Source organism: Biomphalaria glabrata, chromosome 13 (assembly GCF_947242115.1).
Source record: "Biomphalaria glabrata chromosome 13, xgBioGlab47.1, whole genome shotgun sequence".
Taxonomy (NCBI): Eukaryota; Metazoa; Mollusca; class Gastropoda; family Planorbidae; genus Biomphalaria; species Biomphalaria glabrata.
Window position 1 is genome coordinate 1,521,536 of NC_074723.1, and position 27,031 is coordinate 1,548,566.

At 35.7% G+C, this 27,031-nt stretch overlaps 1 protein-coding gene across 7 annotated transcripts in view; it reads right to left on the reverse strand.

Annotated features, from left to right (window-relative positions):
* The window catches only part of LOC106063594 (N-acetylated-alpha-linked acidic dipeptidase 2-like), a 158,840-nt gene that overhangs the window by 9,189 nt on the left and 122,620 nt on the right, over nucleotides 1–27,031 (reverse strand). For all 7 annotated transcript variants that reach the window (XM_056008971.1, XM_056008972.1, XM_056008967.1 and 4 more), the window contains 17 exons: nucleotides 20,110–20,263; nucleotides 14,446–14,574; nucleotides 14,243–14,316; nucleotides 12,466–12,612; nucleotides 11,582–11,711; nucleotides 10,997–11,119; nucleotides 10,449–10,629; nucleotides 9,432–9,522; nucleotides 9,044–9,139; nucleotides 6,827–6,912; nucleotides 6,066–6,185; nucleotides 5,625–5,707; nucleotides 4,752–4,815; nucleotides 4,173–4,335; nucleotides 3,390–3,483; nucleotides 2,251–2,358; nucleotides 598–736 (listed from right to left, as the gene is read on the reverse strand). In XM_056008971.1, coding sequence (XP_055864946.1) covers nucleotides 598–736; nucleotides 2,251–2,358; nucleotides 3,390–3,483; nucleotides 4,173–4,335; nucleotides 4,752–4,815; nucleotides 5,625–5,707; nucleotides 6,066–6,185; nucleotides 6,827–6,912; nucleotides 9,044–9,139; nucleotides 9,432–9,522; nucleotides 10,449–10,629; nucleotides 10,997–11,119; nucleotides 11,582–11,711; nucleotides 12,466–12,612; nucleotides 14,243–14,316; nucleotides 14,446–14,574; nucleotides 20,110–20,262 — 1,981 coding nt within the window. In that variant the 5' untranslated portion in view covers nucleotide 20,263. The remainder of the gene's footprint in view (nucleotides 1–597; nucleotides 737–2,250; nucleotides 2,359–3,389; nucleotides 3,484–4,172; nucleotides 4,336–4,751; nucleotides 4,816–5,624; nucleotides 5,708–6,065; nucleotides 6,186–6,826; nucleotides 6,913–9,043; nucleotides 9,140–9,431; nucleotides 9,523–10,448; nucleotides 10,630–10,996; nucleotides 11,120–11,581; nucleotides 11,712–12,465; nucleotides 12,613–14,242; nucleotides 14,317–14,445; nucleotides 14,575–20,109; nucleotides 20,264–27,031) is intronic.

Sequence of the window (27,031 nt, forward strand, 5' to 3'; positions counted from 1 at the left end):
ACACCGCCCCATGGTAGAAGCTAATCAGACATGAACAAGTTCTTATAGCATAATGCAGGACAGGCTACTGTCCCATTGGTTCTGGCCAAATTTCAACTCAAGTCCCTTCACTGAGGGTAGGAAGAGAAAATGGAAAACGACTCATATTCTTTTCGACTGCCCCAGACTTGCCAATCTCTGCGTCCTTGACAGGAAGCCACAAGTTCTTGAACTGTTAGGTAACATATGTGCACTAAACATAACAGCAGGGTTTCTAGCCAGGACTTTAAACCTCTTACGCCCTCATTCTAATGGAGTTTGATGATCATCTAAACCTATTAGGAAGCATTTGATAATAAAAGAAGGACATGATGTGAGACAGAGTGTAAACTTGATCAAAACTTAAAGGAGAAAGGTAATAATGCGCAACAGTTATCGAAAATCTACTTTTACCTAGTGCATAGATGAAACTTTTCTGCACAAGAAAGTTTAAGCAAGATAATCACAAGTTCTGTGCCTAACAGCTACACAAGTTGATAAAAATTCATCTCATTGTGAACTCCTTTAGACTATTTTGAATTCATTCCAGACTAACTAAAGCTATAGCTATGTAGCTACCTGTCTCATTGCCAGAAAGATATTTCTCTAGGACTGGCTTGGCTGAGTCTAGTCCCTGTTTCATCATATGACAATAATGTGTTACATTGATAGGAATAATTGCTGAGTCAGCAAGTTGAAGTACAATATCACTTAGAATCTGTCAAATAAAAAATTTATACATTTAAATATTCAGACAAAGAATCTGTTGATATTGTCTGCTAATATAAAAACTTGTTTTTTATGATTCAAGAATGTAAAAAAAAAAAAAAAAAAAAAAATTCACACTTGTGAAATAAATGAGAGTTGTACATTGATGTTACATTGTCTCCATTAGATAAAATCTTATCTTATAAATTATAAGATGTAACTTCAATAGAGAAGACAATTAAAATGAACTCATCCTATTAATGGATTTTTTATACTACAAGCAAGAACTTTTGAAAAGATTTTCTCTTCATAATTTGCAAGATGGAGGAAAGGAAAAGGCTAAAGTTCCACTCAGATTTATTGGCTTGAAGTGATTCCAGAGAAAACCAAGTTGTAAGTAATTAAGATAGAGGAACTATGGCAAGGGCCTGTATCATTGATTTATTTTTTAAGATCTACATTCTTCTTCTTCTTCTTCTAGCCAGCTTTATTGTTGCTGAGCTGTGAGCTCTTTTGCAGACTGTGCCAAGGAAAAAAAGTGTGCTGTTTTCTTCAGTTGTTCAGCACTGCCATACAGGGTGTTGGTTATGTTGGGCTGTAGTGGAAGTAGGGTCTGCCTAAGGTGGATTACGGAGGGGCATTCAAAGAGGATATGGTTTACGGTTTCAAAGGGGTGGGCGCAATGTCTGCAAAGGGGTAGTTGTGTGGAGTTTATTTTGTTCAGGTGGTAATTTAATAGTGGTGTGTGTCCTGTTCTTAGTTGGAAGATTGTAGGTTGTTCTTTGCGGGGGAGGAAGTTAATACTGTCCAATTTGTTAGGCGTAGTCATTTCTCTGTACATGGCTCTGCCTGTGTTTCCTGATGCCCATTGGTTGAGCCACTCCTCTTTGTGATTGTTGACTAACACTGACCTTAGGGTGAGGTAGTTAACAGGTCTATCTGGTTGTTCCATAGATGAACCTGCCTTTGATAGCTTATCTGCCTTTTCATTTCAAGATCTACATAAATTAAAGGTCAAAACTTTGTCATGTTGCTTTTGGTGTGACAGGATGGACTCAAGGCTAGCAGACAACTGAATTCTACTACTCTTACATTTCTCTGTCATCAGTGCAACATTTAAACATAGTCAATCACAAAATAGCCCAATGTTTTCAGTGCAACGTCGAGATTAGTTACAACAATAAAGTCACACATTCCACTTTAGCAGCATAGGAAAAGACTTAAATTAAATGCTCAAACAAAGATAAATAGTTTGGTTGCCTAGACTTAGTTGAAGTATGCTGGATGCTGTGATAACACAAGATTGGGTGGGATAACTACACATTGGATGCTGTGACTATATGAGATTGGATGTTGTGACTACATGAGATTGGATGATAAGACTATATGAGACTGGATGCTGTGACTACATGAGACTGGATGCTGTGACTACATGAAGCAGGATGATGTGACTACATGAGACTGGATGCTGTGACTACATGAGGCAGGATTCTTTGACTACATGAGATTGAAATTCAGACTCACCTGGACTAAAGAAGAATGAAGAGAATAATTTGGATCGATGTCTAGCACATAGTTCATGGTATCTTGTAATGTATTGTGCGCTGGATAAGTTGGTAAGTTGGGGTAGGCCTGAAATTTTAGAACATAACTAATTACATCTAGTAATACATTCTGATATGTAGATTTGTTTGTAGGTTATGTTCTGTTCACAATGAAGTGTTATCAATGTAAGTCTTTTAAGACTTTTAAGACTATAAGAACTTTGAACTTAAAAGAATGATAAGTTACCTAGATGAATGAAATATCTTCTAGATCAGGAGATTGTTTCAAAGTTGATTTTCAAACCAATACTATTATTCAGTGCAATATAAATATAAATATTACACTTTCCCCTTATTAAAATGGATGGTTGATATGTTTGTCTTTAAGGAAAAAAAAGCTCAAGTGAAATGAAAATTGGAGTTAAATATTTTCTTTATGACAACAACATTGTCACATCAAAGATTTACTGAAACTATTGCTGCCAGCCATGAAATCAACCTAATGATCATTGTGAGTAAAAACAACAATTTAAGGCATAAGGCAGAATAGTCAGTGAATGTAGGCATAAAGCCAATAAATTAAGAGGTTAAAATTTTTTTTTTCTTTATTTCAAATTCACAGATATGTAATGAGACTGATCAAGATTAAATCATTTAGATTCATCATTTATTTATTCTTAACTGTGTGGTAGGTTACCAATATTTAAAAAAATGTGGTCAGTTATAAATCTTTAGAAAATGAAATCACCTATCAACATTTTAATATGTGGTACGAAGCTTACCAGTATTTCAGAAAGCTTCGGCAAAACTGAAATCAAACCTATGCTGCCTTGTAATTATACCCAAACATGGAAAAAGATTCAGGAGTGCAACACCCTGGCTGAACCTGTGATGCCACTGATTCTAAATTGTATTGTGGCACTTGCTGTTCATTTGGATAGTGTAGAGAGGAGGGAGAGGAAGTGGATGTGACATCATTCTGTCCATAGCTAACACCCAGGCAATCATCTCATTTCCAAGAGATTCACCATAGGTCAGTTAAGAATACTAAAAAATGGAGCCACTAACACCAAGCTAGTTTCTGGTCAGTTACTGATGTTTCAAAATGCTGTCAAATACCTGCATGTTATAGGTAAAAGCAGCCAAAACAGAAGACATTCCAAGTCTGTACATAAAAGGACTGTGATCCTGGTCACCAGATAAATAATTGATCCTAAGGAAGAAAATTCAGTTTAGACATCAACAATTTTTTTAAAATAGGTTTAAGAAATTACTTTTCCCAACAAGACAATGAATTTACAATTAAAAGCCATATTATTTTACTTTACTTGGTTTGACCTGTGAATTTTATTCCATTTTTTACCAAACTATTTCTTTTGATTTCTACCAGATTGTCTATTTCCTTCTTATTTTTTACCAGACTATTCTTGTTAAGTTCGTAGTGCAGCATGGTATGAATGATAAATGGTACAAGTGTAGGTATTGAATGGAAGATTTTTAAATTTATGAGGCCGAAAAATATGGACATGAACAAAGTTTTCAATATTATGAGATCATTCCTCATAAGAATATTCAAGTGTTTGTAAATGAACCTGACAGTGTTTGCTTAAATCTTTTGTCTTAAGAATGCTATTAAAAAAATTCTTGATAAATATTAATTAGTTAAGTCACATGCAAGACATTCAGAGAGTGCAAGACTAGTACATACTGGTGAAATAAAAAAAAGTTCACTATGGCTAATTTTTATTTCATTGCTGAATTCATTTTTAAGTTGGAATCAGTGTATCAGGAAAGGCTAAAACATAATCTAACCTACCCAATTTTTTTTTCTTCAATTTAAAAAAATCACTTAAGTATCTAGGTCTGCAATTCTATTCAGATGAAGTTAGACAATTATTATACCATGGTTCTGTTGTAGAAAAACTGGATCGAGCTGTTCTTTGTTTCCAGACCTCATACACTGATTGGTTCGTGTGACCTGGCTCTGTACTGTTGATGGACATAGCTGCCTTGTAGATAACATCATAGAGGAGTGGATTGGATTCTGCATAAAAACTGTAGTTACCTATAGAATAGTAGAACGATCAATACATTGAACATTTTCATTCAAATAATTTGGTAGCAGTTATTGTTGATAACTTCCTGAGTTCTTTTGTTCACACATACTTCAATGACATAGATCTTCCAGACATCCCTTAATGACATAAGCTCGAACACACCAGACATTCTTCAATGACATAAGCTCCTACACACCAGACATTCTTCAATGACATAAGCTCCTACACACCACACATTCTTCAATGACATAGATCTTCCAGACATCCCTTAATGACATAAGCTCCTACACACCAGACATTCTTCAATGACATAAGCGTTTACACTCCACACATTCATCAATGACATAAGCTCCTACACTCCAGGTAAAGAGCCTCAGATATAGAAATGTATATTTATGTAATTCACACCCTGAAGTGTACAAACCTCTGATTGCAGAGTCAATATTAATGTAAGCCACACCCCCAGCACTTAACTGTTTCTCATACTCCTGGAAAAGAAAAGGAAAATGTATTAGTTAATGTATTAGTCTTATTCAAACTAAAACACAAACATTTTAGGGGAGGGGTGCAACTTTAAAAAAAAAATTTCTCTAAAGAAAAAATAAGCAAACAGGTAGAGATTTGTGTCATCAATTTGAAAGTAGAATCAAGTGTGCGTACAAGTAGAAATGTTAACAAAGAAAACAATTTATTGAACACCCCATTCACCCCTATTTACTAAACATGAGATCAACTGAGAATATTGTCTTACAGAACTTAGACAAAAGTAACAATGTTGCCCATTGTAACATGGTTTTTGGGGCCAGAATATAAGGTTCTACAATATGTAGAAATGTTTGAATAAAAAGAATTGTGGGATATCAAAATATACTAAGACATAAAATTTGTAGGAGAGAACTGGCTATGTGATGTGATTTAGTAATCTTAAGTATTGATTATAGATGTTATTTTGTTTAGTAAAGGATATATCACATAATATTTATTTATAAAAATGTTTGTGAAACAAGTGCATTTTTATATTAGTCTATATCTCCTAATTATTATAATTATAATTATTTGTTTTATTCAATGTTTGGAATCCTATGTTGGACTCTAGATCTGGAAGAATCATGTGTTGGCCTATAGTATAGATCTTTGTCTATGTTCTATTAATTATAATCAGATATATTTCTGAGACAACATGCTAATTAATATTAATCCTGTTAGGATACCTAAACTTTATCGGGCACAATTTAAATTACAGTTGAGTACAAACTGACATAAATTAATAATACACAATAGATAAACTGTATCAAACCTGGACCCACTCATATGCTCCTATATGACCATATTTGGATGCATCCCACAATGCAAATATAATGGTACGCCTTGGTTTCCAACCTAAGTAAAAAAAAAACAGCAAAAAAAATAGAGACATCTCCCTTGATTTTTATATCAAGTTTTTAAATGTTTATGCCCTACTAATAACTAAATGTAAACCATTCCATCTTTTTCTTTATTTTCAACTAAAAATACTCAAAGTAACTATATTACTTTAAAAATACAAGTTTCAGATTTGTAAAAAATTGTGTGAATCTGCTTATATATGTATATCTATAACATAACAACAATGTATTACATAGAGAGTAAAGCTTTTTTCTTATCACAAATCATTTTGAAAGAAATAAAGTTGCTTGAATATTTCTTTTCAAAAGGGATGAAATCCTTTGAACTGAGGGTGGGTACAAAAAGCATTTACCTTTTCCAACTTGAGTGGAGAACGTTCTAGCTAGGTCCATGATGACAGCAAAACTTGTGCCAGCGTCCACAGCACCATAACCCCAGGCATCAATGTGAGCACCAACAATAACATAGTGATCTAGAACACACAATGACAGAATTGACTATACCAACAAACAGGAAGAGATAATAGCTTTAATTAATCTTTCAAAGTTAGTGAAAGGAAGTATGTAATAGTAAATCATCTCTGACTATAATAAACTATTGATTTATACTATTGTAGCTACTGTGGATACATGAGAAGCACAAGTTTATGTCAGAGAGGGTTAGGGATGTTTATTGTTTTTGTTTGTAGCTAGAGTACTTAATAAAGGTGTGTGTGTGTGTGGGGGGGGTGAGACACAATTAGCATAAAAATAAGAATGTTGTGAAATATGTAAATAAGATTCGAGTAACATGTTGTTTAATATTAATAATTCAAGTTTCATATCCAGATTTAAATTGCAGGTAGTATATGTTTCATCCTTTTATTTTGCCAAATCCTACAACATTAACATTTGGACAAAAAATGTGCTGTTTTAGTAAATGTAAGTTGCCCATAAAATTGGAATGAATCTAACTACATCTTAAACCCTTGGTTCAACAGCCAATGGATTTACTATATGACCTTCTTCCCCAGAACTAAAATTAGAAAATTCACAATCTAGAAATTATAAAAAAACTGAAAACAATTTTCTGTCCTACAAACAATAGAGCTTTAAAAAAACAAATCATTTTCACCTTTTTCATATTTTCCTCTGAGCACTGCAATAACATTGTGGATGTCACGAAAACTGAAACTGTTGCTAATATTAAGTTCCACTTTACTGCAAGTAAAATAAGAGGACAGCAGTGTTTAGCAGCTGGAAAATATTTTACATTAAATAATACTTCACTATGATTAATAAGTGCTATATAAAGTATTAAGGAATGGTCCAGGATGGCAGATGCCGTACACACTAGAAGTAGAGAAAAGGGTGAAAGTGGTTAAGCATCTGGCGATACAGCTGCCCAGCTTGTGACAACAGTTGTGTATCGGGGATTGGTCTCCTCAGTCACACGAGAAGTTGCTAAGGGAAAACATTATCTTTTAGGACATCAAATGCCACAAAAAAAAAAGGAAAAAAAAAGGAAACTATACATCTGCTATGTCAAGTAGTCACAGCAAATGACAACTAGCTAACTTGCTACCTCATAACAGTAGATTAAAGCTAGAAAATACTCCTTCTTCCCTAGTGCTATTAGAGCGTGGAATGGGTTGCCTGAGCCAGCCAGGAAAATTGGCTATCCAAAAGAACTACTGAAACTCATGTCAGCTTCCCATGGAAAAACTTGGCAGAATTTAAGTCATTGGTTAACATGCATTGACCTAGAAACACACAAATCTTCTTTTTAAAGTAACGTCTGTACTTTAGAAGATAAGATGAAATTTTAGACCAAGTAGACATCAGATAATTTAAAGCATGCTTTCATCAGAGTAATATGAGACATCTAAAAAACATCTGCTCATAATTACAGAACATAGCAAAGAAAAAATATAGGCTTGTGACTATAAACCAACAAAACACAAATTGAAAACTATGGATCTACATAGACTGATCTTGTCAGAACAAGTCACAGTGTGGTTGGTTTTAGGACACTGCCTCATCTACAGGAAAAAAACCCAACTATCATTGATCTGACAATGACTTTTGACCTTTGTCAGCAGAAGTGGTCTGTTTGCAGTACTGGAGAAAATTGGCTATCCAAAAGAACTACTGAAACTCATGTCAGCTTCCCATGGAAATATGCAAGACACTGTACAGTTTGATAATTTTCCCTCAAGGCCATTAGCCATCAAAAGCAGGATCTGCATCTTTTTTTTAGTAATCCTTGCCAGTGACTTTGAATTTCTGGAAGATGGAGTATATAATATCCAAAGTAGATTAGATAGAATGCTTTTTAAAACCTGGCTCACATAAAAGCTTAATTGAAGAGACAAGAGTATACTGATTAGTAAACAGGTGTGATAAAATGTTTGTCCTTTCCCTTAACATAGTATGGCAAGCGTTGATACACTGCAGTTCATTTCAGGGGTTCATATCTTTGTTGTTGATGTTATCTGTTTACAGTTGCTGTTCCATTTTCTATTCAAAGTTGAAACAATGAACAGAATACATTTCCTGGGTTTTCTTTTCTTGCTTTTGACTCAATTAAAATAAAAGAATAAATTTCCTGGGTTTTCTTTTCTTGCTTTTGACTCAATTAAAATGAACAGAACAAATTTCCTGGGTTTTCTTTTCTTGCTTTTGACTCAATCATTTTTCTAAGGCTGCTTTTAATTTGCCATGTTTACAAGATGATGATGCTTGCTGTGTGTTGGTCATTGGCATTCCAAGATAGTTGAAGTATTCCATAGTTAACAGTTAAAGACAATATTAATCAGTTCCCCCCAAAAAAACACTGCATCTGAAAATGCACACTACAAAGAAATCTTATTTTGACTTACAGAAACACTAACATAAACATTAAAATAAAACTGAAAAAATGACTACAATATAACCTGGAGGTAGAAAGAACTAAGTATTCATTCTTAAACACTATGATTATAAATTAACTTGTGATTATTATTGATTAATTGTTTTCCTATTTAATGTTTTAGACAAAAAAAAAACAACAGGAATATATCAGAGACTATTTAAGCAATTTCAAACAAATTCTACACATTATATAAGAGCAAACCCTAACACCTTGCATAATTTATACCCATACATAATTTGTTTTTCAAACATTATTATTATAGCTTTTATATAGCGCTTCCTTCATGCTTATAGCATGCTCAGAGCGCTTTTGGTCCAATCTCATTTGTGGACCAAGCCAAGCCAAGTTCAAGTGCACTTGGCCTCTCGACCACGCTTCCCACATATAGATAAATTAAATTTGTTTCTTTTCATATCAATCAAAAGAGTTTAGACTTACTAATCTTTCCAAGAAGAGGTAAATCCTGGACCAGTTTTATAAGACACATTCAAGCTCCCTTGCCAATCAGGTAATGTATCCATTCCACTAAGATAACTGAGCATGAATGAATAATACAGTTCAAATAACATTCAGGAAAATAATTCAAAAATATATATAAATATATAATATATATATATGTATATATGGATGAAATATTCACAAAAAAAAAAAAAAAACAATTCCAAAAGTAATGAAATAATCATTCAGCTGTACTTAATACTTTCCCCTAGAATGGAATGCAAAGATTCAAAATCATTAATTTGTTTAATTGATTATACAAATGTATCCCTTTAAAAGTAAAAGCAGTACAAGAGTCAACTGAATGTATGTTTATTAAACATCTTACCGGAGCAAAGTCTCTGCATCATTATATGAGATTGGATATACTGGGATGTTTGGTTTGCTAGCACCAGATGGCACAACACGTGGGACACCATCTGAAAGTAGACACAGGAAATCATTTTAAAATAATGCTGTTGTTTCACTACCAACAAATAATAGTAAATAGTCCAACACTTCTTTATTTAAAAAAAATATTCATTAAAGTTTTTTTTAGAAAGTCTACAAATAAAAAATATTTTCAAAATATATTTTTGGTCATTAATCTTGAATTAATTTTCTAGCTACTATATTGACCCCAGCATAGTTTAAAGCTGCAATGACACGGAGGCCAATATGAGGAAAGTGCAAACAGGGACGTCCTCGTATAACTTTGTGCCACACCTTCATGAGCAGTGGACACCAGCTAGGAAGAGGCTGAAGATGTTGTCAGTGACAGATCTGTATAACGATAGCTTGCCATGCAATGTAACGAACAAGCAGGAGGATCTCAGTCTAAGTAAGTCTATTATTTTGCCCTATGAAAAACAAGATGAGATTCCACTACTGTTTTTTTTGCCTGCACGCTTCCTGTGAATGCAAGAATAGACCATCGACTACAAGGTGGCCACACTTTGTTATCAGTGCATGTGCAACAAAGACATGCCCTTATACATTAGTGCACTCAGAGAGCCTTGCTTCCATGAATGATTCCAGTTGTGGTTTTGCTGGCTTTTTCAGTGCATGGACCAAAGGCTTGGAACTCATTGATGTCAGACAGCATGTTTCACTACATACAAGAAGTACATTAAGACCTACATGTTCAAAACTTTTTTTTTAGATTAGTTTGTCATTTTAACTCTTGTGTTATGACAGAGCCTTGTCTGGTGCCATCTCTTGCATTCCTGCTGGAGGTTTAGGCCAGGAAGTAACAATCTTCATTTAAGAAGAAATGTCAAGAATGTTTACAACAAAACAAGAATAGATAGACTTAGCTAATGCATGACAAAAAAAAAAATGTGAGAATGCAATAAACTAGACATACTTAAGGCAGGGTAGTCAGGTGTACTAGGATCTCCAGTCAACCAGTATCTCACATGTTCACTTGGTACTTGGTCTCCTTGAAGCCACCAGCTACCCGAGACATTAGTCTGACCATTACAATAGTCCTTTGGGTCAGGGTACAAAATGACACCCTTGGCACCATACTCTTCAGCTAGTCTGATCTGAAAAGACAGACAAAATATCTCAGTGTATCTGAGTCAGATAATGTCATAAGAAATAGATTGACAAGTTATTCAAAGAGTGTTTAATTACAACTTAGAACAATGAATAACATAAATAATTTATTAACCAAAAAAGACATAGCAAACTCTGGACCAGGTGATATTACTGCTAGGCCAGTCAAAAGTTAAAAAAAAGCATCTTCAAATAATAAAATATTTGTTATTTTACTAAATCTGTGTAGTATATCCTACTGGAAAATGACATTGTAGCATTGTATTGTTTTTTTGTTTCCTAAAGAAGAAGTCTGTCTAGAAATAAAGATTTGAATTTCAACAATGATATTGAAAATACAAAGAGAAAAAATACCTTATTGCTCGGGTGAACTTTGCCATAACGGATTAAATGTATGGCACCCTCAGTTGTAATGCCCTGATCACTTAGCCACTTATAATCAGATCTGCGTCCAAAGTTACAATATACTATATCACCCTGTAAGAAGCAATATTATTTGTACAATATGACAATATACTATTGAAACTAAAAGTATTAACTGTATAATTATTAGCTAAAAGTTAATTTCATAAAAAAATCAAGAATTATCAATGAATCTGAGGAAAAATATTATTCAAAACAAAATTGAGTAAAATTAAAAACCATTAGTAAAATAACCAAAACAAAGAAATAACAATATGTAGAGAAATAACAAAATACAAATACAGAAATAACAAAGTACAAAATGAGAAAAAAGAAAATATAAAATAATGAAACAAAATACAAACAGTGAAAAACAAAAAGCAACATAAAAAATAGGAATAGAGCGCTATAAAACTAGTGAATTAACAAAATACAAACAAACAAGAAAAAAAAAGGGAAATTAATTTAAAAAAATAAAAAACAACAACTTTGGAAATCAAAAATAATATAAAATATATGACTATCGCCTAACCGTACCTGCACATCTCCTGAGGCAGAAAAGGCACTAAATGGTGTGATGTCAGGGTGGATGTTTGATTCGTTAGTCCAAGTCTCAAAGATCAGAGTGTTGTTACTTGTCTTGACAGCCACGTGGTTCTCATCTTGCCTGATAACAAACCACAACTATCAACCACTAACAAACAGGACAAACAATTCAGTTTCAAAGTCACTGTATTAAATATTTAATGGTTTAATACAGTGTTACGGGAACATAGGTATTTAAAAATTATTTTTAACTTTTTTTTTTTTACAATGCTCTTTTTTTGAAAAAGTAAATTTTTTAATTACTGTCATGACATTATAAAAAAAGTTTAACTTTCTTTTTTTTTTTTTTTTTTTTTTTTGAGTTTGAGGACAGAAATCAAGTTCGTGTCATCTTTCCTCTCATATTAATCTTATTAATAATTTTACACTTGAATGTTTCAAGAGTTAACAGTGCCTTTAATCAAGTTAATGAAAAAATGTTTTTAAAGAACAACAAATTGTTTGGAAGTAAATCTAAAAACAAAATTATAACACTGTCTGTCTAATATGAACTGATTCTGTTTACTAGGACTACATACGCCACATAGTCAGGATAGACCAGCTGAACACTGTCTTCTAATATTAACTAATGCTAGTTATTAGGACTACATATGCCACATAGTCAGGATAGACCAGCTGAACACTGTCTTCTAATATTAACTAATGCTAGTTATTAGGACTACATATGCCACATAGTCAGGATAGACCAGCTGAACACTGTCTTCTAATATTAACTAATGCTAGTTATTAGGACTACATACGCCACATAGTCAGGATAGACCAGCTGAACACTGTCTGTCTAATATTAACTGATGCTAGTTATTAGGACTACATACGCCACATAGTCAGGATAGACCAGCTGAACACTGTAATTCTTGATGGACAGACTGTCAAAGTTGAAGTTTTTCCACCAATCTCTCACATAAATCAGTATCCGGTTTGTTCCACCAACACCAGACAATCGCACATCTTTAGTTAATAACCTTAAAAAAAAAAAAAAGGAAAACCCTGAAAGTCAGAAAATATGGCAACTTTTCTAAAGATCTAAATATTTAAAATAGGTCCTTATCATTTACTGAGGTTGCATAATGTTATATAACTTAGTGATTTTGTCCTTACTATAAATTAAATTAAAAACCTACTTGTTTAAAACTTTTTTAGATTAACTGTTATTTTGGCAGTTGTGTTTTTGTTTGTAATGTTGTTACAGCGCCTTGAGCCTACATTTTGTTTGTTAACAGCGCTTTATAAATAAAATTATTATTAATTATAAATGTATAATGTCTATAATCAAATATTTGCACTTTACCTCAGCTTAAGGCATATGAAATGTTATATTTTTATCATTTCTACAGGCAGTTATATTCTTAAAATCTTATTGATTATTTCAGCTGAATGTACATGTAATTCTAAATTTAAATTTACAACAAAAAGAGATTTAAAAAGTTATATTTTATTAAACACTGAACCATAACTAACTCAGGCAAAACAAATTTTTTATTCCATTTGTAAAGACAAACACATAATAACAACTTTTATTTCAAAGTGCCATTGAAGCTTAATGGGTTGCATGAATGAGCCTGGGGAATCTAATGAATGAAGACAATTTAAATAATTAACAGAAATCAATGAGTCTTTCTAAAAATGCAGAGGATGTGATTCAATCAATGTCATCATGGTTTGTTCTCTGACAGACTCATATAGGGCAATCTTTCATTTCATTGAAAAACTTTAAAGTTTTTGAGTTAATTTTTTTATTTAGTTCCAAGTCCCCCCCCCCTTCCAGTCCTGTAGGACATAGTAAACTATTTTCCAGAAGTACACATAAGAACTAATTAACAAAACAAAGGCACACTATTGTGACTAGATTAAAATGCTTAAATCTATACCCTTTTTATATTTCTTTTGGGGAAGGACATTTTTTTTTTTGGCTTGAGGTCAAGATCTATCATTTTTATGGCATTTAATTGTATCAAATATTATTATTATTATTATTATAGCTTTTATATAGCGCTACTTTCATGCTTATAGCATGCTCAGAGTGCTTTTGGTCCAATCTCATTTGTGGACCAGTGGGGGGGAGGGGGTATCTAGGATTTGTTTTTCCGTGCTGCCTTTAGGCGCTCAGTAAACACAACTCTGCCCGAGTCGAGGTGTCGAACCTTGAGCCCCCTTTTAGGTAGCCAAGCCAAGCCAAGTTCAAAAGCACCTGATCTCTCGACCACGCTTCCCACTATATTGTTTTAACAGAAATAAAAGAATTACATCAGGGGCAGGGGGGAGCATAATGACTTAGTGGTAAAGTGCTTGGCTTTCGAAATGAGAGGTTTGGGTTCCAATTCCAATGAAGACTGGGATCTTGAACTTTGGGATTTTTAGGATGCCTCACCCAATTCTAAAGTGCACCTGGCATTAGTTGGGGAAAGTAAAAGTGGTCTTGTGTTGGTCACATGACACCCTCATTAACCATTGGCTTTACATCATCTGCCCTATAGACACAAGGTCTGAAAGGGCTACCTTTACAGTACTAATAGAATGCTTAGGGTAAAATCCAATATTATTGTTATTGCCCTTGTTAAAATGATAATAGAATTCTAAAAACAAAACACTCACTGTAAGCTGTCCTCAAAGTTACTCATGTGGGTCACTCTTGCTTGCAGCTCATCTCTAATGATCGGGTTGTAGTCCTTGGCAGATAAAATCATACGTTAGAGATCAGAACAATTTTACTTAAACACAAGGTCAACACAAAGTACTTTGGTCACTCAATACTTGTTTCTTAAACTGACCAAAGCTGGCCTAAGAACTGAACTAACCTGTTGAACAGCCAAGTATTTAATGTGTGGTGAAGGGGAAGCAGCTAGATTGGATGTGCCATGAATGTTTCGTTGTATAACATAGCCAAGAATGAGTCCAAGAAATAACATAAACAGCAGAAGAAGAATCTGAGGACAGAACAAATACTCACAATAAAAAAAAACAAGTTACATGATAACTAAACATTGTGTCGTTGAGCTAAATTTTAATGATTCACTTAATCATAACGCCATCACAAATGGAGGAGCTGGAATACTCATCAAAGGGCCCGATGGAGGAAAACTAGAAAAATTCTTTGCAACTGGAGAGCTCTCTGACAGCCACAGCGCAGAAAGGGAAGCACTAGAACTAGCTGCTACCATGCTAGCAAATCATCCAGGTTCCCCACACAGTCAGATTTTTCTTTCTCACCCATGCGAAAACAATCCTCCTAAGCTTGGAAAACTCAGGACAGCACTTATCACGCTCAACAAAAAAACAGCAAAAAAACTGTTATTCATTGGATACCAGTACAATATAGAACTAGAAGGAAACGAGAAGTCTGACACACTCGCCAAGAGTAGGAGAACAAACTCACAATTAAACATTGCGCTCTATCCAGAAGAAATGAAGAAACTAATAGTGAATAAAATAAATGAGAAATGGACAAGCTCTCATCCGAATCACAAGAAAGATGATGCCTATTATTATAAGCTATCCGGACAACGTCTAATATTTCGACTCAGGACCGGACACAACAGAATGCGACAACATATGTACCGGAAGCTCAAAATTGGAACCAAGTGAAATCTGCCCATGTGGAGTGTCACCAGAGAATGCTGACAATGTTCTTCAAAATTATTCTCTTTACCAAGAGGCCTGCACAAGACACTGGCCCCAAAACACCCCAATAGAAAGAAAACTATATGGAGAGCTACCTGATTTGGAAACCACTGCGCAGTTCATCTCATATATTGGTCTAGTCATCTGAACGCTCCAACATACAAATGATAACGAGGAAGAAGAAGAAGATTCATTTCACAACACCTTAACATGCATGCTTTCAAGGTCAGAGGTCATCAGCATAAAGATATTAGCTATCATTGGTGATACAGCTTTCTATTACACCTAGCTCTATAGAAACTACATTAGATTCTCACCAAGTCTAGATGTCTCTGGGTTCAGATGTGATTACAAAACACAACATAACTGAATCTGATCCATGAAGGAGTTGTTTGACTTGGTGACAGTCTATGCAAACTGACGCATTGTATTGATGTCCATTTGGTCTTCCACTGTTCTAAACTCGTGACTTCTGCTTGATCCCATAGTCTCATTTCGTCTTCGTGGGCTTTTGTTTCGACATTGGGCCGCTAAATGTCCCGTTTTGAAACATTTTCTTTTTTTCACCCACACTTTTTTTTCTGCAGACGATCTTATTTCCATATTGTTTAAAACGAATTTTGTTATTTGTCTTTGCAGCGAATGCAAACTTGCCTGTTGTCAAGTCTTCCTCACTTTGAAGTGTCTGCTCTGGATGTGCAGTAAAAGACTGCCGACACGACTGCTGTTGGCACATCTTTCGGTTTCCTCACATGAAGACAAGCCACTAACTTAGGGTTGCACGATGTGAGGATTTTGTCTCTGGTGAACAGATCTTCCTTAGTGCTATTAGAGCATGGAACGGGTTGCCTGAGCTAGCCAGGAAAACCAGTGACTTGGCAGAATTTAAGTCATTGGTTAATATGCATGACTAGGACGTAATCATCTTCTTTTTTGAAGTAACGTCTGTATACGATAAGAAGATTATGAGACCTTCAAATATCTTCTGTTCTGGACTAATCGACCCAACGCATTAGGTATTTTTGTAATGTCCTCAACGAATTCGCGGAACTGCTGGTTTCTCTGGCTTCTTTCTATACCCATTATCTGTGAAGTTGTAACTTTTCATTACTACCTCCTTTACCTTATCAAACTGTTCTAGATCTTTTGGTTTTTTGAAAAAATCGTTACAAGCTTGCAGTGCCGGTCCCTGTAACATTGTGTATAGATGACTTCCATATTGAGGTTTGGGTATTTCTGTAGCCTGGGCATGCACTTCAAATCTAGCCATCTGGTCGACATTATCATTGAAAAGTGGCAACTTTGGCTTCCATACAGGCTTTGTATCCTCTTTGATTTCTCATTTCTACTCCCTAAGCTACAACTCTATGACTCTCACTTTGTGTTATTTCCGCTTCTCTTTAGCTCCTGCTTTAGCCTCTTTGACTCTTTTTCTTCAGTTCTTTCTTCTCTCTCTTTAGCTCGTTCCCCCCCCCCCCCGCCCCACAAGCCTGTTAGGTGGCTCCAGTCAAACCCATTTCTTTTCCAGCGGCTATTATCTGGGACAACACGTCTGTCATTTTTGTCTACAGTTTTAACTAGATTGCAACACAGCGCTATCACTTGAGTTTGACCTATAGTGTCGTCTCGGCTGATTGACGTTTTTTTTTTTTCGTTCCACACACTTCACGATTTCACGTCCGAATCGGTCCTTGACCTTTTCGCAATGGCGAACCAGAGTTATGTCTTGCAATGTCAAGGTGGACAAGAACTCCACAGGAAGGACGAGCAGCAAATATATGCTACAGTTTTCTATTATATCTAGCTCTATAGAAACTACATTACTTTATCACAGAGTCTATTGTGTCCCTGGAGTCAGCTGTAATTACAAAATACTAAATAACTCAGTCAAGACGAACACAACTTTGTTACTCTTGAGGGCATATATAAATAAAAATAGATTATTCAAATACACACAAATTTGTCCGTGACAATTATTGGTCAGTCGTAGAACCACCATGGTCATCTCGTAGAGCATTTTTTCATGTGACTGTAGAACCCTATTCTAAACAACTCTACTGGATAAAGACATAAACAACAGGATAGCCAAGGCAATGGCCACCATGTCACGGTTGCAGAAAAGAGTCTGGGACAACATATTGCTGACTAGCAGTACTAAAGCCCTAGTCTACCGGACCTGTGTGTTGAGCACCTTGCTGTACGGAAGTGAAACATGGTCAACATACTCATAGCAGGAGAAAAAGCTGAATGTCTTCCACCTCCGATGCCTAGGGCGGATACTTTAAAATAAGGTAGCAAGATAAGATAACCAATAAGGAAGTGCTACGAAGAGCAGGGTACCAGGACATCCGCTCTGTTATCAGCAGCAGACGCCTGGGCTGGCTAGGCCACGTTCGTAGAGTGCCAGTAGGTCGACTTCCACAGGACATCCTGTATGGCGATCTAATAGAAGGCAGGAGAGCCGCTGTCGCCCACTTTTACGTTATACGGATGTATGCATACGTGACATGAAGCTTTTCAAAATCGACACTAGCAGCTGGGAAGAGGTGGCACTGGATAGATCCACATGGAGAGAGAGCTTAAAGGAAGGGTCACGGACTGCAGATGTCATACACAACAGACGCAGAAAGAAGGGTGAAAATGCAACGGCGCCTGGTGATTACATATGCCCAACCTGCGATCGCAGCAGTGTATCAAGGATTGGCTCTTTAGTCACACAAGAAGTTGTAAGGGAAAAGATCGTCTCTCGAGACGTAAAATGCCATATATATATATATATATATATGGTGGGAGTTCTTTCTGCGTGTGTGTCACCACTGCTGCATCGACCGGGAGGAGAATTGCACTCAAAATGGGTAATTCTAATTTTAGTTTTTACCTTCAGTCCTGCATTAAATATTTTGCAATCGAATCTAAGGTAGACTACTTCGGTGGATTTTGTCACGCGCGTTATGTGGACTAGCAGTGACGAAAGTTTTTCAGAAAGCGTTGGAGCCAGGTCACATCCTTGTTATACTCCGCCGCTTAAGTAAAAACTTTTAAAGAGGATGGACTGATGGACACCATTGAACTGCACAGTGGCCATTATGGTGGAATGATCAGATTACTTTTATAAGCTTGGATCAACAGCCTCTTTTGCGCAAAATTTTAAAGAAACCAGATCGAAGGCTTTAGTCAGGCCAATGAAGGCAATGTAAATGAAAATGAATATATTATTCTTATTTATATTATATATTATTCTTTTTATTTTATTTTCAATAATAAAATTAGTAATTGATGTTTTCTGACGTAAATTTTTCTGCGCATCGAAAATGGTCAGATTTTCACCTGGTTTCTATGTGACGTCACACAATCCTATTGTATAACTGAAAACCAACAGTAAAATCATAAAAGAAATAGGCCTAGGTCTATGCAATGAAACAATAACACTCTCGTAAAAGAAATAGATCTAGATCTATGCAATTAGATCTAGATCTTTTAAGCAAAGTAAAAAAAAAAAATGGGTGTTAAGAGTAGATCTACATGCTTGACTAACCACGGCAGTGTGTATTTTCTCGCCTGACCACTCAACACACAACAAACACTATCGATTGTCTTGTCATGACGGACTACACATAGCCTAGACTAGCCACTGACCAGTTTGTTAGAATCAGTCTGACTTTCTAATGACTTTTTTGGGACAGGGAGGGGTGTAGATTGAAAATGTTATTTTTTTTTTTGAATTGGTTATCCTAATATTTATATATATATATATATATATATATATATATATATATATATATATATATATATATATATATATATATATATATATATATATATATATATATATATATATATATATATATATATATATTATATATATACAAAACTGTACCATAGCTACGGACTAGGCGGTCACTAAGCCTAACAGCCACTGTAAGATTGATTAAATCTAGATTCACTTTCAGTATAGTTGAAGGAAGTGACGTATGCCTAACTTAAAAACGAAATCACAAAGAACCCCGCTTTTTTTTTTTTTTAACATGTCAAGAATTTACTGTCTAATTTATTAAATATAAATGTTTCTAAGCATTTCAATAAAAAAAAAAAGGTAAATGTTTACTATAAGTACAGAATTGAAATATTTCAATAACTCATTTTAAAACCATCGAAGTTTCCCTTTAAAGTTATTTTTTCATTTATTTAGCTTGCTTCGTGTTTGGCCTCCAGAATGGTCTCAAAATGATAGCAATTGGTCTAGAAATATTGTTAAACTGGGTGTTCTAAACCATATGAGGCTCATGAGTACACTTCTTCTTCTTCTAGCCAGCCTTCTTGCTGCTGAGCTGTCAGCTCTTTTGCAGACTGTGCCAAAGAAAAAAAGTGTGCTGTTTTCTTCAGTTGTTCAGCACTGCCGTACAGGGTGCTGGTCATGTTGGGCTGTAGTGGAAGTAAGGTCTGCCTAAGGTGGATTAGGGAGGGGCATTCAAAGAGGATATGGTTTACGGTTTCAAAGGGGTGGGCGCAGTGTCTGCAAAGGGGGAGTTGTGTGGAGTTTATTTTGTTCAGGTGGTAATTTAATAGTGATGTGTGTCCTCTCATGAGTACACAAACATGGTTGGACTTTCACCTTTCAAAATACAATAAGGTAGATTGATTCCGACCAGGAAAGAAGATGATAACTTGGACCACCTAATAAAAAGTACCGAAAATTCATACACTACACTAGAAAGATCAATTATGACAAAACATTGCACACACAAAAATTCAATAATCATAATAATAATGAGTGATAATTTTTCTAATAAGACGATTTTCTAAATATTAATTTTTATAGGTCAAAGATTCGGACAACTTACTTTGATGACCAGACCTTTACGTCCAGCAAGACATTGCGATAGCTTTGGTTGCTGTACAGGCTTGTCCAGGTTCTTGTACTCAATGTCGATGTTGTCAGAATCAGCCTCCCACCGAGACACTGGCTTGCCAGCAATGTAACCTCGAGACGGCATACTGAAATGTACAAGTAGTCACGTGGTCAGTTAGTTTTTAGTACCAACAGTAGTGTGTGGACACAATCATACATTTGTTTACAATAGCAATTAAGTGTGGACACAAAATACAGTGACTTGAAAATTGAATATGTGTAATAGATATTATTAACATTTGAATATGTGGATGTGATTAAACGGGATTTAGAATCAGTAAACATTGGTACCGACCATTGGGAATACAAAGCCCTAGACCTCACTAGTTGGAGAGAGACGGTGACCAAGAAAGCTATGGACAGCGAGAAAACATGGACCTTAGCTCTTGAAGATAAGCGTGCCATACAAAAAATGGCCGGCTCCACTACCACCAAAGCGAAAGCCACCCTGACCAGCAATATATGTGGACGGGAGTGTCTCTCCAAAATAGGGCTCCACAGCCATATGAAAAAGTGTTCGAGATGAACCATAGTCGTTCTACGACTGAAGGAGGCCAATCTATAAAAGTAAAGTTTATTGGGGGGGGGGGGGGGTAATCTGTGAGAAGGTTTCTGTGATGCATTTAGACGCTCAGTAAACATAATTCAGGATTCGAACTCAAACCCCCATTGATAGGTAGCCAAGCGCTTTTTTTTGCTGCTCAGCTACACATCTCACTAACACTTAAACACACACATACACATCTTGTCAATATATTTATAACATAGTGTGAAGGAAAGGGCATCGCGACTATGAGTAGCTGTGTGTGACCGGCCGCCACAGGCCAGCGTACTGCGAGCGGTCAACCGTGACGCGGTACGATGGACGACCTCTTCAGGAAAGTGCTGGTGAGCTAAACATTAAGATCGACCAAAAAGGTCTGAAGACAGGCCCGGATCCGGCACGCTCGCTATGAGATGCGCCATGAATAAGGTACGACCCGACTGACCACAATATGTGCAACCATTGTGGAACCTTTACACAGGACTTGAGGTGAAGAGCTCCGGGTCCACGCCTGCCGGATAAAACCCTTTCCAACGGCCATAAGGACAATGGCGCCTCTGCACCGATTCCCTGCTGAACTTATCGACTAGGCGATAGACCCGTGGCGTTGTGATCGTTTCCCAGAAGCTCTAGAGGCCTTGTATACAGAGAGTCCAGTAGAACACCAGAGTTTTGTATTCCTGAGATTTACATTCACATGATGTTTATAGCGCACTATTCCTCTTTCTCTAAAAAAAAAAAAGTCGAATGTCAAATAAAATTTAATAAAGAAGGTGGGAGCACTGGCTAAAATATTGGACATGTGTTATAGCAACATAAAAATGGCCTACACATCTCGATCGTCATTTCCCCTCGGGGAGTCGGACCACACAATGATCCATCTTACACCCACGTACAAACCGGTTTTAAAAGCAACAAAAACCCGAAGTACAGTCCATCCAGTCAGGGTCTGACGACGCTGTTTTACAGCCACAAAGTTGTCTGGAGCAAACAGATTGGGACATGTTTGTAAACAACTGCCCAGACAGACGAACTTAACGCAACTGTTAATTCGTACATCCAGTTCGGTGAAAACATAATTATATCAAAGAAGAAAATTAAAAACATTCAGTAATAATAGACCCTGGATGACCAACATTAAAAATTAACATTCAGTCATCATCGAGAAGTACATATAAGTCTATTTATAAAGCGCTGGTTATGAGTGTATATGTGTTTTTTTTTTATCGTATGTGCATGTATATGGTGCATCTATATTGTTATTGTACAGTAGTTACGCCGAGGTTGTCAATTGTAGTCAAAATGAATTTCCATTTGTTTGGATCACTAAAGTTATCTTATCTTATTTAGCAAGAAACATTTAAGACTAAGACTAAGACTGCTTTATTGATCCTTACGGAAATTTGTTGTGATTCTGGAATGGGTGTGATCACCGTAAGGTCATTTTCCTGTTAAATAAGATGTTTTATCGAAACCATTCATTATAGAGAGATCGGTCTCGGTTTGACCGCTGATTGGTTGTTTTCATCCCACAAACGTTGTTACCGTAACGACGCACAGCAGTCGACAAAATTTCGCCCATTCGGACACAAAAAGAATCTCGTTAACAGAGATGCTTTTGAATATCTTCTGTCTTCAATAAGTTTTGGGATGTTGTTTTTTCGTTGCAAACGCCTCTCGTGAAAAACGATATACATGTTAAAAGGTCGTCATTAATATAAGAAACGAGATAATAACGCCATTTTATTCTGTTCGTCTTGAAAAAATGGATTGATAAATCAAAATGAATTTTTTTTATCGGCTCCTCCCCCTCCTCTTTTTGTTGTCAGGACGTCACGCCCAACGTTTTGAGAATCGCTGCTGATTAATTTATAATTAAATGTTCTGTTTGGTACCAGAAGGTCATGAGGGCACTGGACGGACGAATTGTATAGTCATAAATGACAGATGTTCATTGAAACAGAACAAAACTTGTCTTGCCCAAAGTCTATCCACGAGTTCGTCTTGCTATTTGTTGCACTCGTTGGGACAACATAGCAACAAGTTTATTGCGTTAGCTAGGTCAGGTCCTGACCTTGCACAGATGTCACTCATACTTAAACCCATGTCTTAAATAGGTCAATCTATCAGTTGACATGAATAGAAATGTTTGCAAACAACCTACGCCCGGGTTTTCAATGAATGAATTAGCTGAGAAAAAAAAATAGTTTCTAAACTTAACTAGAAGAGCTAGATTAAACATGCTTTGAAATGGCCCGTTGATATTGCATCTTTATGTGTACTCTACGAATTTTGTTTTGATTTTGCCTTTTGAGAGAATGGGGTTGATTTTTAGCGGTCCCCGAACGGGGAATAGACGCTACTAGTTTTGTGTGATCTGTCTCTCCGTCGGTCGGTCCATCTCGTTTAGATCTCGTAAACTAGATAAGATATTGAAAATCCGAAATATTTTAGACCATTCAAAGTTCTCATGCAACGGCTACTTTTTTCTTTTCTAAAAGCGAAAAATGTCAGTGGCGTAGCTACCAATGTGCGGGTGGTGCGGGCCGCACAGGGCACCAAGTGGAGAGGGGCACCAAAATTCCCCCAGTATGTATTAATTTCCTATTTCCCAGAGCGTTTCAGTAAAAACGACTAATTGTATGGACACGAGCAAACATAAACTACTGTATTTTAAACATGAGCTAACGATTTATAAACTAGTCAAGTCGTTATTTTGTTTCATCTCTTTGACTATTTCTTCCATACAATGTAAGCTATAGAACAGTTTGAATCTAATTTACTAGATTTATTTCGGACACACGGTACATGTTGTTATTACACTGATCAATGCTCTGTAATATAAAGAAGAAGATAGGCCAACTTTTTTTCTTCATTATCCACTGGTTTAATCTAGATATAGAGTTTACAAATAAATTACTAAACTCTAGCTCTAAATAATTGCCTTAGTTTATTCATTTCCTTATGATTCTTTATGGTTTGATTTTGGAAATAATTCTATTGTAATGTCAATATTTTTAAATAAGCTAACCTTTGTTTTCTACGATTTTTTTTAACTAACTAGTTAATTGTAATACTGTAACGTAAACAAAATGATGAACAGTGCTCAAGACTGACTAGTCTGGATGACGCCTCAAAACCATTTTAAGCTCAGACGGAGAAATCTATGATTGAAACGGCTGACGGCATGGATCAAAGAGTCTAGAGGGTGAAAATCTGTTACATATCAAGAATCAGCAAAAGGAAAGGCTAGAAAGCTTTCAAAGGCTTGGTTTTTCCGGCAAATGTCAAACGGCGAGGAAGTTCTTAGAAAGTGGATGTGTTATTCGCCAAAAAAAGAATCCTTATTTTGCTCCCCCTGCATACTCTTCTGAACAAGATCAATTACCAAATCTTCATTTAAATCCAAAGATGGATTCAATGATTGGTGGAGGTTATCCCCGAAAAAGAAAGACATGAGACCAGCAGATCTCACATTCAGTCATCGCTTGCTTGGAGGAAACTTGAAGTTCACCTGAGAGTAGGGAACAGTATTGACAACACGGCCCAAGATTTGATTATACAAGAGACGAAAACCTGGAGAGACTACCTGAAGAGAATCTTGGACATCATTGGTTTTCTCTAAAGCAAAATCTGGTACTACGTGGGCATCGCAAGCGAGCTGAAGAAGTGTTGGAAGGGCAAAATCAAGGCAATTTAATGGAGTTAGTAAAATTACCATCAAAGTACGGTCCACTCTTGAGGGAGCATGTGCTTCGAACTAAGCTTTGTTCCAGACCGAATACATACATGTCTCCACAAATACTAAATGAATTTATTACAATATTGGGGGATCACGTTAAAAAACAAATCATACAGCAAGTAGATCAAGCCAAATATTTCTCTATTATTTTTGACAGTACACCTGACATCACAAAATTGGATCAAACTTCCCAAATTTTACGGTACGTTGTCATGGATAATGACGGGGTGCTAGTTCGTGAGTCTTTTATTAACTTCATCGACACAAAGGACAAGTATGCTGCTGGAATCGCCAAGATGGTTATAGAGAAACTGCATTCGGATGGCTTCGACATAATGGACTGCAGGGGTCAAGGCTGTGATAATGCTGCGGTCATAAAAGGTTAATACTACGGTGTCCAATAACGTATTCTAGAAGTCAATCCCAAAGCACTATTCATTGCCTGCTCAAACCATTCTCTTAATTTAGCAGGAATTTGAGCTGCTGAAGCTGAAGTCAATTCGGTAACATTTTTTGGTACATTGGACCGTTTACACGCCTTTTTCTCAACTTCAACACACCGCTGGGATATCCTCATCAAAATAAACGGAACTAGCCTTAAACGTTTAGTTGAGACCCGCTGGAGCGCCAGAGAAGAAGCCGTCAAGATGGTTAGGGATACATTTTCTATAATTATAGAAACTCTGGAGATATTAAATAGCAGAGAGAAAAATTCATCGACTATATCTGAAGCAGGTGGATTATTAGTTGCTATTCAGTCTTTCAGTTTTCTCACCTATCTTGGATTTTGGGCTCCTGTATTAACTGAAATTAATGATGCGCAAGTCTACCTTCAAAAACAAGGATTGTCTATTCGAGACTGCTCACTCAAACTAAAAACATTAGAGACATTTTTAAGTAGTAATCGAGAGGACATCGCTGAAGCCAGCATTACCTTTGCCGAAAGCGTGTGCTCAGATCTGAGAATCAGTACAGAACCTCAAAAACGTGTAAGCCATAAGTAAAAGATGCCTGGTGAGAAAAGTGACTACTCTGTACTTACACACAAAGAAGAGCTACGAAGGGAAATTTATTCTACCTTGGACAGGATTGTTCAAGAAATAATCACCCGATTCGAGCAACTTCATGTTGTAGCAGATAGATATGAATTTATTTTTGTCGCCTTCCCAGTTATTAGATCCTCAGGTCGAAATCAATCTCGATAGTACTCCTAGCGACATTGATAAAAAAACGAATTTCTGCTGGAGCGAAAGAGGCTTCAACGGTTTGTCAGTTTCATCAGAAGCCTCCGAACTTCCAAAACAAGGACATGTGAGCTCTTGAATTTTATAAAAAAAAATATCAGCTAGATGATTCAGTCCCAAATATCGTCATCATGATTCGCATATTTTTTTACTATTGCGGTAAGCGTCGCTACATGCGAGAGAAGTTTTTCCAAACTTAAACTGATCAAGAATTACTTGCGATCAACGATGACAAATTTACGTCTCACTAATTTGGCCATTTTGTTCATTGAACAAGAGCTGGTGGAAAAAATTGATTTCGATAAAATAATTGATACTTTTGCCGGCAAGAAAGCGCGTAAAATTCACTTGTAGTATGTTTATGTAAAGTGATTTTTTGAATTAACAATATTTGATTAATGAATGCATATTATTTTGAACAAAAACGTAAGGTTTTGCAATGTTATTATTTAGTTAGCTTTTTTTTTTTTGGGGGGGGGGGGGCATCAAGATGAGGTACCGCACCAGGCATCATATACTCTAGCTACGCCACTGAAAAATGTAATTTAAAAAATACAACAACTATGCAAGCAGTTTTTTTTTCATAAAATTGCACCATTTTTACAAGTATACACTATTAATAGCAACAGACATGGAAGGCTCTTTAGTAAGGAAGATAGCCATTTACCATATTTGTAACACCTTTATGCAAACGGTTTTAGATTTTTTGTCAAAAAAAAATATTTTTTCCTTAGTTAAGTACGTTCTGTCATAGTAACTACATTTACAAAAAAAGAAATGTTTACTTTTATTTTTTATGAAAAAAAATCTATTTAGTATGCATACTAGTGGAACATAATTTAAAACAAAAATGGACCTCATTCACCAATCGTAAACAAACAACATTTAGTCACGTGACCTTTATGATAAAACAACGGGAAAAAACTGTCACGTGACAACCATCATGAATTAAACATGAGATCGTAAATTATATAGAAGAGATAGAGCACCACGTGGCTAAATGTTGTTTGTTTACGAATGGTGAATGAGGTCCATTAATAAGTAGTTTATCATATTATCACGTGAACTGAAATGCAAATATGCAAATATGTAGAACGTTACACGTTAAACTGAAGGAAGGGGAGAATTTTTTTTGTTACGGAAATGTTTGTTTTTTTTCTTGAGGCTTTGAATTTTGTTTTTTCAAAAACTTTAATAACCTCATTTTGTCCGTCTGTCTGGTACACACACCCATTCTCGGATCAAGTTGAAACTTTACACTATTTATTGTACCTAACAAAACATGAATCAATTAAAAAAAAATTAACCAGTTAATTAATTATTT